The 15,987-nt window shown below is 38.1% G+C and overlaps 1 protein-coding gene and 1 pseudogene across 8 annotated transcripts in view; both read right to left on the bottom strand.

Annotated features, from left to right (window-relative positions):
• Nucleotides 1–9,705, bottom strand: part of CAPRIN2 (caprin family member 2) — a 62,678-nt gene extending 52,973 nt beyond the window's left edge. For 2 of the 8 annotated variants that reach the window (XM_069094868.1, XM_069094870.1), the window contains exons 1-3: nt 9,216–9,508; nt 7,769–8,034; nt 2,329–2,391 (exon numbers count right to left, since the gene is read on the bottom strand). In XM_069094868.1, the coding sequence (XP_068950969.1) occupies nt 2,329–2,391; nt 7,769–8,020 (315 nt within the window). In that variant the 5' untranslated portion in view covers nt 8,021–8,034; nt 9,216–9,508. Of the gene's footprint in view, nt 1–2,328; nt 2,392–4,668; nt 4,888–7,768; nt 8,035–9,215; nt 9,509–9,581 lie in introns of those variants that run through there. The other 6 variants (XM_069094869.1, XM_069094873.1, XM_069094876.1 and 3 more) reach the window with 6 other exon arrangements.
• LOC138166350 (importin subunit alpha-1 pseudogene) lies at nt 9,517–15,026 on the bottom strand (annotated as a pseudogene).
• Between the last annotated feature and the right edge of the window lie 961 nt (nt 15,027–15,987).

Below are 15,987 nucleotides of genomic sequence, written 5' to 3'. Positions count from 1 at the left end.
GACTCAAAGGCTGGTGCTCTATTCACTGCGCCACCTAGCTGCCCCTTAGATTCTCTTTCACCAGAGGTCTTTAAGTAAGCTGTAGATGGCCACTGCTACATACAATGTAGAGCGTGGTTCCATGGTTTCTTAGCAATGTGATAATAGTTAGAAAAAAGTCATGAGAAGTTGATTAAAGGTAACAAAAGTTGAAATAAAGTATAAAGGCTAGAACGAATAGCACGTTTAGAAAAAAAAAGTTTTAGAGCAAGAAAGCGAGGGTCAGGGATTATGTTTAGAACTCAATCTGAAAGACTAAAGTCCTACCCTAACCCTTTCCTTTACTATGTACTAAGTATATCTCCCTTACCAAAGTCTAATCAAGTCTCATACAATAAATTCACACTAAGTTAAAGTTAACAAGATGAAATGAGATATCTACAAAGCATTTAGCACAGTTCATGGTACATTGTAGATGCTATAAAAATGTTAGCTATTATTATTAATCCTTTTTTTTCCCCAAGAAAATATTTCACAACATATTTCACAAAACACAGGGGCTGTCTGGTCCGAATTAAAAATTTTAGGTCACACAAACCGGATGGCGTGCAGCTGGAAGCTCTATATACTCTTGAGCTATATGAGACCAGGGCTTTCTCAACTTCAGAGATAAAAGGATTGGAGTTTAAAGAGGCTTTAAAGTTGTTACAACTCACTAATTCTGAAGTTAGAAAAACTGAGGCCCAGAAAAAAAAGTAAAGCAATTTGATCACATTATGTAGCAAAGAGCAGAGCCAAGAGTTGAACTCTTAACTCTAATTCTACAAAGGCTATAAATATAGAAAGGCAGGGGGCTTTTCAAGATACCCTCTCAATCCCCCCCCACAAAAAAAGCTCTATGTCTAACAATGTCATAGGATAGCAACATTTGGCTCAGTATAAAGGAAAAAAATCCATAATAATTAGTGTTTTCTAGCAGTAGAACATGTTGCCTCAAAGTAATACAGGGAGAAATATATTTGGGAATGACAGCAATAAAAAAAGATTTCTGTAAAATAATATTTTCTCCATTCAAGTAGAGCATGGCTTCTTAACCAGAGTCTGTAAACTTTTTAAAAATATATTTTGATAACTTTTAATATAAATGTTTTGTTATCTTATATTTTATGCATTTAAAAACATTCTAAGAATGGACCTGTAGACTTCATTAGACTGCCAAAGGGGTTCATAACACAAAAGGTTAAGAACACCTGAAGTAGAGTATAGATGGCAACCTGTGTCAACAAGGTTGTAGAGGGGATTACACCAAGTAATGAGTTGGACAAGATAATCTCCCAAGGTTCCTTCCAACTCTGATTCTAAGGTCCAGGAAGTTACACCATGTAGATGACTGCCTCCAGTCTATGTATAAGCTTGATTCTAGGGAGACCAATTAATGGAGACTTTCACCCAGTACAGAATTCAGGCAAACTGCCAAGCTAGTTTGCCAGCTGCTACAGAAAAAAATAAAAGGCAATTTGACCTAGAGTTAAAATGCAGGGTGTAGGCAGGGGTGGAAAAACCCTGGAGTTTAAGCAAAAAAGTAGAGAGAAATTACTATGGCAGAAAGAAGGGCAAATAAAAACCTACCTAGGCATGACAATGACTGGAGAAAAAGAGCAATACCTTATCTTTACTTAATGCACCTTGGTACAAGTTATCAAGACTAAGTTAAATGACAAGTATATAAACATATCATACCTATTCCAAAATTCCTCCCATAGTAGAGGGTTTGCACAAAAGAAGCTCTTTAGGTGCTAATACCACAAGTACAGTACAAGGACAACAAAAGTCATTTGAAGCTAAGCCATTATTCTTCCCTCACTTGCTCTGGTGATGATGGCAAAAGGAAAGGAAAAAAATTACTCAGCAAAAACCGCCAAGGAATCCTCTTTGGGAGCTGCCCTGAATTTGTTTCCTTGTGATCCTACCTCTTTGATAAGAAGAAAGGGATAGAAACTTTACTTCAACTAAGATTTCATGGTAGAGCTTCAAATTAAAAGACAAAATTCATTTAATACTTTAAGAACATGCAGGGAAAGTTGGCTATTCTCCAAAATTGAAAGGAGAGAAAGAAAAAGAACTACCTTAAAGCACTTGTCTCTCATATTCAACACCCCAAACACACTGTAATGTTATTGATAAAACCTAGTAGCAAGCATATTTAAATCTCAGAGACATGAAGACTCAATCAAACCTTTACTCATTTCTCTTCCCCACTGTACAGTCTTTAGCCCTATCAAATCCTAAAGTCTTTTCTCCCTTAAAAATTGAAGCTTCAAGTTTTCTAGAGGATGACTATCTACTTACCAACTGGTCTGAATTGAGTGGCTCTCCATTTTTCAGGCGATCCTTATAATCTTCTAGTTTGAGCTACAAACAGAAAAACTTTTAATTTGACAAAAAGTTAAGTTTGAAGATTAAATTTTAAATTAAAGTCTACTTTCCTGCTACATACAAGACATTTTGATAAATTTTGGGAAAACAAATGAAAGACAATAGCCATGTGCTTAAACATATAATTGAATATGGACCAGGAGATATGATGGTTTACATACCTACACAAATAACTGGAATACAGGGTAAAAAAGCAATAGGGGTGGAACAAAGATTGAGAAAAAGTTCTCTAAGATTTGAGAGAGAGATAATTTTCAGGTGTGAGGAAGAGGACCAGAAATCAAAATAGGCATCATAGAAGCAATACTTTCTTTAATAGTTGTTTAAAGGAAGGATTAACAAATATAAGCAATAATAAATACTAGGTCTGGGTTTAGCTGGGAGGGACAGGGGAAAAGGAGGGAGAAAAATGGGGGCGGCTAGGTGGCGCAGTGAACAGAACACTGGCCCTGGAGTCAGGAGGACCTGAGTTCAAATCCTGCCTCAGACACTTAACACAAAACTAGCCATGTGACCTTGGGCAAGTCACTTAACCCCAATTGCCCTCCAAAAAAGCAAAAAAAAAAAAGGGGGGGGGGAGAAAAATGGAAATAGTTTACTACCTGAGGAAATGCATAGCAGGATAAAACTGGTTGAGTGGCTAATATTCCAGTTTAGTCAGAACACAGAAAACGTGAAGGGAATAATGTGAAATAAGATTGGAAGGGCATGCTGGAGTTAGGTTATGACTGATCTTAAATGACAGGCTAAGAAATTTCTATTTTATCTGGGAAGCAACAAGGATCCAAGGAAGGTTTTTAGCAAGGAAGTGACATGATCAGACCTTAGCATTAAGAACATTTTGGCAGCTATGTAGATGAATTGTAGAAGGGAATAAGAGAAGACAGATTAAGAGACTATCACAATATTTTGGACAAGAGGAAACAAGGGCCTGAACAAAAGCAGTTGAAATGGAAATTGAAAGAAAGGTATGAATATGAGAAATACTATAGAGACAGAACTGAGGGGATATGGCAAAGAAATAAATATGGGGAACAGGAGAGAGAAAAGAAAGTGAAAAGTCAAAGATGAATAAAATTGAATGGTGGTCAGAGCCAAGGCCAGTTTTGATGAGCTGACAAAACACTCAGGTATGTCTAGAAGGCAGCTGAAGACAACAGAATTGATCTTGGGAGTGAAAAGATTTCAGTTGTTTATACAGATTTGACCATCATCTATCTAGATTCATATCTAGCCATGGAAATGATCCTGAAAATTTCCCATGAAAGTCAAATCAAATTTAAGTTGCCTATTTGTAAGATTAGCATTTGATTAAGGTAAGCAAACTAAGAAATTTCTTAGTTGAAGAATTCACTAAAAACAAAAGTTGGTAATACTGAGAACTCCAAAAATGCTATTATTTCAAAGCCTCAGTAATCACAGCAATAGGTGGGGAAGGGGAGAAGGAAACACACACAAATGTTTGTTTAATCAAATTGGGTAAATTAAACACCTATTATAAAATGAAAAGAACATTTATTCTTTTTTTTTTTCCTTTTTGGAGGGGGAAAGGTAGGGCAATTAGGGTTAAGTGACTTGCCCAAGGTCACACAGCTAGCTTTGGGGCGGGGGGAGGTGTTAAGTTTCTGAGGTCACATTTGAACTCAAGTCCTCCTGACTCCGGGGCCAGTGCTCCACCTAGGCGGCCCAAGAACATCTATTCTTAAAGACTTTATGATTTAGTAGTGAAAGCTATGTCTGGTATTGACACACATAAAGGACTATATTTCTAAAATAAGATCTTGAAAGAAGGGAAAAACGTTAACATATGCTGAAAAAAATAATTGATTACAGAGGACACTAATTCTACTATACATTTACAAAGGCAGTAAACCATTTCCATTGCATGTGCCAGATCTGGAGAGAGGTAAAGGCAAGGGAGAGGAAATATAATGTATATTCTGACCAACAATATGAAGCTGAAGTGGTACAAAGGAGAGGTTAAAAATGCCACAAGCAATCAGAATATGGAGATCAATTTCAATCAGGTAAAGAGTCAGCAGAGAAATATATCAGGGAAAGTTTCACAGAAGTAAGGCAACTAAGGTGGCATTTGACAGAAAAAACGTTATCCAAAACAGGTCAGAGTTGGAGGTGGGAGAATGAAGGCAGACAAGAGGAAAGTTCCTGCCAGGTACAGAGCACAGCACAAAGAGGTCATCCAGAACATGACAGAGAAGTAGTCAGCCTATTTTGAACCAAATAATAGCTTACCATGCTTTAAGTCTTGCAAAGGGTTTTACATATATGATTTAATTTGTTCCCCACAATAACCCTCAGAAGCAGGTGGAATTATTATCTCCATTTTGCAGAAGAGGAGAGAAGTTAAGTGACTTGTCCAGGGTCACGCAAGCTAATTAAGCATCTGAGGCAGAATTCAAACTTGAGGTTTCCTGAATCTTAATCCAGTGGTCAATTCATGATACCCTTTCACTGAAAGAGAATAGTAAAGCCAGAGGGCTTTAAGCACCATAATGAGTTTATACTAAAATTTCAAGGTAACAGAGAGTCATTGAAATTTGTTTTTTTTTAATAAGAGGGAATGACATGATCAAAACACTGCATTAGGAAGCTTACTTTGGCAGGTAAGTGAAGGCTGAATTAGACAGGAAAAGCAACTGAATGAAGAAATACCAAAGACCAGTTCTTCCTTTAAAGCTAGTTCAAGATCAAGTAAAAAGTGGTGAAGTCCTTAAGTAGGATTGTTGTGATCAAAATGAAAAGAAATAGATGCTATATTATGGGAGGCAGAATCAAATCAGCAAGACCTGGTAAACAACTGAATGAGAGGGATGACAGAGAGAGAAAAATCAGAGATGATAGATACCTGCTTTTTGGGTGACTGAAAAGATGGAACACTGTCTTCCATCAGAAACAGAAGTTGGTGTAAAGGGCAGAGGTTAGAAATGAGTTCAGTTTTGTAAGTACTGAATTTGCAATGCCAGCAGGACATCCAGATACAGAAATTTAGAAGATTTTTAGAAATATGGAACTATAATCTCAAAGAGAAATCAGGGCTAGAGATAAAAATTTGGGTGTTTAAGAGCCTACAGGTGGTAACTGAAGCTACTGTAATGAATGACATGCTAGAGAAAATGCTCTAAAGCAAAAGTCTGGGGAATACCCATGTGAGGGGCAGGAAAAGGAAATGGAATCAGCATAGAAGAGGATGAAGTAAGCTGAGGCAAGAAGATCACAAGGCATTAATCTTTTTTATTTTTTTGCTTTTTGGAGGGGGGAAGGCAGGGCAGTTGGGGTAAAGTGACTTGCCCAAAGTCATGCGGCTAGTAAATGTTAAGTATCTGAGGCCACATTTGAACTCAGGTCCTCCTGATTCCAGGGCCCGTGCTCTATTTACTGTGCCACCTAGGCACCCCCACAAGGCATTAATCTTTTTTTTTTTTTTAAAGCAATTGGGGTTAAATAACTTGCCCAAGGTTACACGGCCAGTTATTTTGTGTGGGTGTTAAGTATCTGAGGCCCGAACCAATCCCAGGTTCTCCCAGCTCTGGGGCCTGCTGCTCTTACTCACTTCGCCACCTAGCCACCCCAAGGCATTAATCTTAAAGAGAATAGTTTCAGTAAAATGATAGGAATGCGTCAAATTGAAAAGGGATTAAAGATAAAGTAGATGTAATGAGAATAAACTATTTTCTCTTTTGTGACAGTGAAGGCAAGGGAGTAGGAGAGGAGGAATACAGGGCAGGTCTGAGCACATGTTTGTGGACTGAAGAGAATGGAGAGATTGAAGAGCCATTAGAGAAAAGGGTTGACTGATGGAACAACAGAGGTTAGCCTTGGCAAGAAAGTTCAACTCATCCTCTAATATCAAAAAGAAGGAAAAAAAAGAAGTGGTGATAGTGAGAAAAGTATTTCAGAGAGATAAGGGAAATGATGGCACTTGTACCATGTCATCTATGTCCTCAAAAGAGGAGAATCATCTGTTGAGAGTAATTTAAAGCCAGGTATTTAGAAGCAAGGTTTAGAACAGTCCACTGTTCATCATGGAGGGCATCCAGTCCTTTGCTGATATTAACTTATTTCTTTGTGGTTTGTTGCTTGCTTCAATTGTACCCTTTTTTAATGTGCCAAGTCCAAGAGAAATAACTATCATATTGAATTTAAGAAAAGCAACATATGAAAATAGCACTCAGGCTGAACCTACTATACTGTGAGAAACGAAAAATCATTAGTATTACTGTATACACTAGGTACAATGATAACCTCATATACTCACTGTCAAGCACTTGTAGTCCTATAACATTATGCTGGCTTTGGCTTACATAAAAATTTAGGGAAATGCACTTAAAATTATATAGTATATGCTTAAAGGTCATCACTCCTAAGTTTCCAATACATAGCAGACATTGTACATCATTTGCATACACCATGCATACACCTACCATCAATATGACTTAAGCTTTGTGTATCTAGTAAAGTTGGTGAATTTGTGCTGATCCATTCACATTCATATATTACAAAGACTACTAGTCAGATCAGGCCCCAGTCTGTGGAACAGGGAAGCTACAAGTAATTGGCCCTTCTAATCCTAAAACCACAAAAAACAGCTTGACACTAACCCAACCAGATTTACCATTTGAATAACACACATACCTACATATACATACACACCTCCCGTAAAAACAACTCTAAAGTTTTCAGTAGGACTTGGTTCACATTTATATTCCAATATTTTTGAAATTCAGGGCCATAAAACCCACCCAGAATCCCCATTTAGAATATCAAAAGGAAATCATCAATAATTATTTAATAAATAAAAGTATATATTACATAAATTATATTAGATAAAATTTAATACATGAAACACTATTTAATAGTAGCCCCACAACTCAAGGAAATTAGTTATGGCATGAATTTGGAATTTTTACATCAGTCTTTGTAGTCATATTAAACCCATGTGAGGTTTTGATAAGCGTCTAAAAAGATTCACTTCCTGACCATGTCATCTTTAAGCTATAAACTAGAACTGCTAGAACAGTATCATTCCTCAAGCTTCCCATCATTACTGCAGTTGTACTGCAATAACTACTGCAGAAAGAACACAAACAAACAAGTAATGGGATTTTCAAGTTATTAGTAATTCCCTCTCTCTGAGCAATGCTTTTCCATTAAAAAAATGCTCTAATAAATCTCTAAGCATTTAAACAGCACGCAAAGTAAAAGTATAAAGCATAAACCCTTCAGCTAAACAGATAAATCTAAATTTTGCTTTGCATGCATACGGGGGAGGTGCCTAAGTTAAACATGAATTTTTTTTTTAAACATTCCACCTAACAAAACTGAAAAAAGTTACCTTCTTTTTTTCAATATTTCTAATCTTGTGTTTGAGACATATGAGTCCATTATCAATGTAGGTCTCATAGGCCTGAGAAGAAGTTACAACTGAATTCAGAGCAGACCGCAGGGGGCTCAGAGGAGGCTGACTCTCCCCACTTTGGCCGTGATTCACTTGCTGCTTGGCTGATTTCATATTCCCCACTTTGCTCTCCTCTGAATGGCCTGAAGGTAAGTGGCTACATAAAGAGAACGAAGAAAGCAGCACCATTGAAATAGATGTAGCTATAATAAGGGAGTGAGGGAAGAGAGATAAGCATTAGCAAAAATAGATAAAATATAAGCATAAATTAGAACTAAAGAAAAAAGTCTTACCACAGACCAAATATTTAACCCCATCCTCTCCAAATGCTCAATTATTGCTAACATCCCCTCTTCCCAAATTCAAAGCCAGTGAAATGGCCACGCTGAGTCTCCTCACACTACTCTTTACCATAGTACCTGGTGCCAAGTACCAGTCCCACACTAGAGATTATTCATGAAAAAAAGGGCAAATGTCCACACCGGCGATGATTCCAGAAAACTGAGCTTTTCCATATAGTCAGGCAGGTAGAACTGCAAATAGAGCCACTGAAATGGCCAAACTCGAAATACTTTTCGTAGACAAACATCTCATACGCCCAAATTTACAAGCCTCATCCCTGTGAGAGACTTAGGGACAGCCCATTTTTAATTCTCTAAATAAAATGCTTCCCAAGCAACTTCCAAGGAGTTAAGATCTAAGATTAAAACAACAGGACCAACCCTAGGCTGATGATTCGCACCTGCATCTCAATTTTCCATCATTAACGGAAGTAGCAGCACCTTTTGCAGGAATGCAGCCAGCCCTGGGATGCTGTACCCTAGTCTGCACTGGTTCAGGACTAGGCAGACCTGGGGAGCGCTGTTAGTTATGGTTTCCTTTTTAATAAGCCCACAAACTTTCACAGGGTTTTACAGACCCATCTTTAGTTAAGAGCCATCAGCTGCCCATCTTTCTTTCCCAGGTTAATAGCTCTGCCAAAGGCGAGTTTTAGTTCCTCTTCATTAACTATTCCACTCCCTGTGAAAAGCCTCTCCCCCACTCCAATCAAGGGCTCAGCCTTCAGTAAGGTAACTCGATCCCCAGAGCTAAAAGCTTTTGGGGGGGGGGGGGAGCAGTATGAGCCGGCAACGCCCAGCGCGCTTCCACCCCTCCAAATGTTCCCACCTAGCAGACAGTGGCAGAGTAGCAGGAGGTTTTTCCAGTTACGGGAGAAAGGAAAAAAACAAAAAGCCCTGCCCTTGACCTCCTCTCGCCACTTGGCCTTCCCCCACCCCTGCACTGCTGCTCCCCAGACCCCAACAGAAGAGTAAAAGCCGCAGCTGCTGCCTCCACCCCCGCAGCGGCTGCGGACCTCTCCGCCGCAAGCACAGGATGCCCTCACCTCCGCACCCCCAGCCCGAGCCAGCTGCAGCGCCAGAGGCGGAAGCTCCAGCTCCCAGGCTTTCCCCTCCGGGGGCCGCCGACGACGACGCTCGGGCTAATCCGGAGATGCAGAGACGCCCTAACAGCCCTGCGCTCCCTCTCCCCTTCTCGCCCCTATGTTTCTCCTCACGTCGGAGGCGCGGCGGCGGCAGGGCCGCCAAGCCTTCGCAGCTAAGCCAAGCCCAAGTGAAGGCTCAGGCCCGCCCTCAGCAGCGGCAGAGCTTTTATAGGGTCCCCGCCCCCGCCTCCCCCAACCCGCGCTAGCTCGCCAGCCCAGCTCCTCCCCTCGACCCAACCGCCGAAACCCCGCCCTCGTCCTGCGTACCGATTCGCACCCCAGCGGTCAGTGCAACCTTTCTGAACCCCCAGTGTGACCTGCTTTCTCTGCGGAAGGTCTTCGAGTGTGCAATAAGTTATCCTCAGAATGTCGATCCCCGCCCCTGCTCTCCTCTTCAGCTAGGCAATAGGTTATTCTCAGACGCAGAATCGGAGAGGGAGGGAAAGGGTAAAGAAAAAAAATCTGGAGTTAATTCGGCTGGAGAGGCGCGTTCAAGAAGTGACTGCATTACCCTGGAGGACACCCTAAACGGGCCCTTTAAATACTGTCCTTCAGGGCAGGGATTTTGTATGGCATCCATCCATGGCATCCCTCATCGAGCAGTATCCTTGCTACCTTGCACTAAGGAAAACTTGAACCTTTAACTGACCCAGGTCAGGTCACTTTCTGCATATTAGGTAGTTGTCTAGGACTGCAGTACAATTGCCAATCTGCACTGGAGACGGGAATTTCCTTATAGACACTTTCCCTGTACCCCATTTGGGGTCCCTAATGTTCCCTTACCCCCTTTGGGGGGGTACTAGAGGCTGTATGGTAATTATTCCCCTCGACATTGCAATGAATGAACTACTTTAACACTTTATATTACTTTTGAGTATATACCTTAAAGAAGTTTGGAAATTAACTTACTCATGGGTCCTCAGGTCCATGACCTTTCTTAAAAGGAAATGTCAATTAAAATTTAATGGGTTATTGCTCACAACATTCAAGACCTGATTCAGGCTATGGTGAATCACAAATTATTACTGTAATCAAATAAATGTATGTTAAGCATACAAAATTATGGGGAAAAATACATTTTCAGCCCGGTAAAAAAAAAAAAAGTGAAAGAATGTTCTTCATTCAGCATGTACCATTTTTTAAAAATCTTGAATCTAGTACTTTAAGATTTTCTGATGGCAAGTAAGAAAAATGTTAACTACATTTAATAATTCCACTTGACAGATTGTATTTAACATGGTCAGCAGCTACTCTTGTACTTCTAGAAGATGCTTTAGAAGTAAGATTAATTGTAAGTCCTAATTAAGAACTAAGTAGAAATATTTTAGGTAAAAGGAATAAACAGAGAAAGTTCAAGAATATAATCAGGGGGATAATGATCAGGTTTGAAATCTTGTCCAAAAAATACAGAGAATGTTATTTGATTCAACATTCCTTTATATCATGTTTTGCCACTGATAACCTTACTTTCATAAGACTTTGTATGTGTTTTGTAGCTGTAATAATTTACACTAATGTTTAATTTTAGTAGCAAACTCCTGAATGCATATGTGACTTAATGGAGGGACAAACCCTAGATTATTCATTTTCATCATCACGCACAGCCAGAACAAGATAAACAGAAGCTGCAGAATGTGAAAGAAGAACACTGTGCTGTTTTCCATGACTGCACAATAAGCAGGGGCCATAAAAAGAGAAACAATGAACATGACTCCTTTTGTTCAGTAGGCTGGCCTGGATTTGGCAGGAGTTCTATAAATAGAGGCCCCATAGTTTTTTCTTGAACTATATTCAATTCAATTCAACAAACATTCATTAAGTGTCTGGCATGTACAAGTCACTGTGAAATGCTGAAGATAACAAACAGAAAAATGAGAGTAGCCCAATTCTCAAGTATCTTATATTCTACTGGATAAATACAATATTTTAATCCAACAATTCAATACAACAGGCTCAGTTACTGGGAACACAAAAATAAAAATAAAAAATGAGTCCCCCAAAGATGCTAGTTTTTGGAACAAGAATTCAGCATTTCACAAAAATTGCTGAGAAGACTAGAAAACAATTTGGTAGAAACTAGGTATAGGCCTACATCTCACACTATATACCAAGATGAGGTCAAAACTGGTACATGATTTAGATGTAAAGGGTGATATCATAAGCAAATTAGAAGAGCATGGAATATTTTACCTGTCAGATTTATGGATAAGGGAAAAATTTATGAAAAAAACAAGATAGAGAGCATTATGGCATGTAAAATGGATAATTCTGATTACATCAACTGAAAAAGGTTTTGCACAAACAAAACCAATGCAACCCAAGATTAGAATGAAAGCAAAAAACTGGGGTAAATTTTTACCACAAGTATCTCTGGTAAAGGTCTCATTTCTCAAATATATAGAGAACTGAGTCAAATATATAACAACACAAGTCATTCATTCCTCAATTGATAATAGGTCAAAGGATATGAACAGGCAATTTTCAGAAGAAATCCAAGCTAGTGAAGCGTCCACCAGAAATTATACACCAAAGCCCCCTCCCAGTCGAAACCTGCTAGAAGGGGGCCCCTAGAAACCACCTGTTAGGCCACAGTAGTTAGGGGACTTTCCACCTGTGTTGCTAGAAACAGCCCAAAGCTTTGTTTGTAATCAGGGCTTTGCTAGGTACCCAAGGTTTTGCTAGAAACGGCACCACACCCTATTGGAACCACATTTTGTTGTTAACAACATCTCGTTTTCCAGCATTTCTCTATAAAAACTTGCTCTGCAGAAGGCTCGGGGCTGTCTTCCCTACTTAGGAGGCAGTCATGGGCCAGCTAATAAACACTCTTATCAAACTGTAATTGGCATTGCTGTCTTTTTGTTGCTCAGTTGTCCACTTCACTAGAAATGTGAAAACTTCTGATTAGAGAAATGCAAATTAAAGCAACTCTAAGGTATTACCTCACTTCTATCAGATAGGCTAAAATGACAGAAAGGGAAAATAACAAATATTGGAGGGGATATGGAAAATAGGAACACTAATGCATTGGTGGGGTCGTAAACTGAAACAATCATCCTGGAGAGCAATTTGGTACTATGGCCAAATGGCTATAAAACCATAAATATCTTTTGATCCAGCAATACTAGATTTGACCTCAAAGAGATCAATAAAAAAGGAAAAGGGCCTCTATGTACAAGAGTAGTTATAGCTGCTCTTTCTATAGTGGCAAAGAATTGGAAATTGAGAAGATGCCCATCAATTTGTAAATGGCTAAACAAATAGCAGTATATGATTATGATGGAATACTATTGTGTTATAATAAATGATAAGCAGGGTGCTTTCAGAAAAACCTGAGAAGACATATGAATTGATACAAAGTGAAGTGTGCAAAACCAGGAAAACAGTAACCCAATACCATATGATGATGATCTAAGATTCTGAAGGACTTATGATGAAAAATGCTATCCACCTCCAGAGAAAGAACTGATGGAGTGTGAATACAAATTGAAGCATACTTTTTTTAAAACTTTCTTTATTATTCTTGGGTTGTTGGTTTTTTTTTGGTCTCTGTTCTGTATATAACTAATTTGTTTTATAAATAATAATTATAATAATACTAAAATATTATAATTAATATTATTGTATTTATAATATAATAATATAATTAATATATAATAATATTATAATAATAATTATAAATAATAATATAAACATAACTAATTTGGAAATATGTTTTACATGACTGCACATATCAAATTGCTTGCCTTCTCAGGGAGAGGAGAATGGAGGGAAAGGAGGGAAGGAGAGAAGATGAAAATCAAAAATTTTTTTAAATGTTAAAATTTTTGTTTACATGTAGCTGAGAAAAAAATAAAAATTATATTTTTTAAATGTCCCTACCCTAAAGGAGCTAATATTTGATTTGAGGGGTATGCCAGAGCATAGGCAAAGGCAGGAAATAGCATGTCAGTTAGACAGAATAGACAGTAGTATATTTGATGGTAATATAGAAAGTGTATGAAAGGGGAAAATAGGAAATAACACTGGAAAATTAGATAGTACCTCAGTTGTGGAGAATCTTAAATGACAAAACAGAGTAGTATTTCACCAAAGGTTTTTAAGTAGTATAATAATAGACCTGGGCCTTGGAAGATTATTTTGGCTATTGTATGGAGCCATAATGTCAAACAAACAGGTGGATCCTGCAGGCCACATATTGACTTAGAAAACCTCAAGTTAAGAGTATCTATTTGTAATTGTATTTTTATTTATTTTGTTAAACTTTTCCCACTTAAATTTTAATCTGGTTCCAAAGTTTTCTATGTTTGACACCTCTGGTGGCAAATGAATGAAAGGAGAGTAGAAACATGAAAAACAATCAGGAAGCTGTTACAATTCCTATGGAAAGAGCTTGAAGTAGGATAGATACTCTGTGAATTGATAGAAGGGTACTTGTTCAGTGGTGACATGAACAGTCTTGGGACATCTTTCAAGTCTGAAGAACCCTGACTCTTAACTTTTTATGCCTTTAGGTTACCAGAAAATCATGGCAATATAGTCACAGGCCACCAGGAAGCTGCATATATGAAAATGTGTCTTGAGCCTTAGCACTCTGAATCAATCAAATCTTGGGAATAGCTTACTTGCCTTTTAGGAAAAAAAAAAACAACCATAAACCAACAGTATGATTTACATAGGGGAGGGAATCCTGATAGTGAACCTATCACAGAAGGAAATTTCAATACAATATTTTGATCTTTCTCTAAAAAGAAATGCTTTTCAAATAAACTTGAGGAAACCTTATATAATATTTCATCCTCATAGAACTAGACAGCTTCAATTATGTCTAGTCCTCTACATTCTTCAATTAGGATACACAGTTTTTCAGATTCATTAAGTTTTTCAGGATCCAGAAAAAAGTTTGAAATTATATCCAGAACAATTTTTCTATCTTTTGCAAACAGTTGATCATGGGTTTCAGAATGTTATTTTGAACAAAAAAAAAAAAACAAAATATATTCAATTGTTCCCCCACTTGGATATTTTATGACCACCCATGAAGGTCCTTTCTGTGACTCAGATTTACTTTGACCAAATTCCAACCAGGTAAGGAAATTGTCTATAAAAAACAACTTGGTTGATTCTGATAGCTAGTCATTATGTTTGATATTGTCCATGCAGCCTTCTTCTGGATGTTGGTTTTGGGGGTGAGTCCATTACAATCTGAATTTGTTCATATGTCCCAGAAACATTTTTTTCAATAGCCATTAAGGAAGGAGTAACTACTGATAATTCACCAGATCCTACAAGTTTCACTCTCTATGGCATCAACTCCCATTTTCACAACCACTTCAATACGGCCATTAGGACCATCCATGAGGTAGAAAATGGCACAACAGGTATCTGCCATAACTTTGGAATCACAGTGATGTAGGAGCTGAACTAAAGTGGGAAGAATTTGCTCAACACCTTCTATTGAGTGAGCAGGGCTATATTAGGATAATAATTTGAATGTGTCCATGTAAGATATAAGTAAACACATGCTAATAATGATATATCAGGAACTGTAAACAAAGTGAGAAAAGGAGTCTATTGAGCTATACTTGATATGATAATCAAGTCTCTACAGACTGAACTATGACCTATAATATTTCCCAAAAGCCATATAGCCTGTTCACTGGTTGAATCCAGGACAGGCCAAAGAGCAATATAAATGCAAGCACAGGACATATATGTGATTGCTCTTAACCATAAAAATAGCTTGACTTATATATAGTATGGACAGATATCAGTTCTGGGATCTGACTCCATTTCTTTTAGGGGAGATTGATTTCTGTCTTTATAAGAAGCAATTGGCTCTAAAGAGGGTATTAGGTGAATATACTGTCAACCCTGAAAACAAATGACTAACAAATCACAGAGTTTTTGCAATTGCTGTTAACTCTAAAAAATACCAAAGAGGTCATACAGATTATCTCAGTGACAGTTAACTCTGAAAAACAAATAAATGAATGAATGAATGAATGAATGAATAGAACCAAAGAGATAGTGTGCATATACAAAAAAAAACTTCTTTATTCTATTGGAGAGAGAAACCAGACACATGTGCTGGGGTCTCCTCTAGTAGGAAATCTGCTTTAGTGTGAGCAAATCACAATACACATACCAATAGCTATGCAGTGGGCTGTTGTCCTGACAATGAGGGGTAACAGAAACAATGAGACAAGTTTGATACTTTGAAGGGCTTCATGACTGAAACATGGGTCCTGTAGGTGCTTGCCAGAACTCACAAACTACTTGTGCTGGTGTGAAACAGTTCTAGGATTTTGCTGTGGTAGAGTTCATCCAGAGGGTGAGTGCAAAGGATTGTTGTTTTGTCAAGCTCAGAGCAAAACTTGCTTGCTGAGCCTTGCTCTAGAAAACAGGGTGTCTCCTAATAATAAAAAGAAAGCAGTAAAAAGAGAGGGGTGGTCTTGGCAAGAGGATCCTGACAATATCTGTCCACCACAACTCAAATATTAATAGTCTAGGAGTATTGGATCCAGAATAAATATCACTTTTCTGTATTACTATCAAGGAGAAAAGGGGAAGAAAAGGGAATAAGCATTTATTAAGTGCCTACTATGTGCCAAGCATAGTGCTAAGTGCTTTATATTATCTCATTTGAACCTCACAACAACCCTAGGAGGTA

The sequence above is a fragment of the Petaurus breviceps genome, unplaced genomic scaffold (assembly GCF_028583685.1).
Source record: "Petaurus breviceps papuanus isolate PSGF00001 unplaced genomic scaffold, PetGlider_PUasm1.0 221, whole genome shotgun sequence".
In the NCBI taxonomy this organism is placed as follows: domain Eukaryota; kingdom Metazoa; phylum Chordata; class Mammalia; order Diprotodontia; family Petauridae; genus Petaurus; species Petaurus breviceps.
Note: the sequence above shows the minus strand (reverse complement) of the source record. Positions and strands in the feature narration are given on the sequence as shown.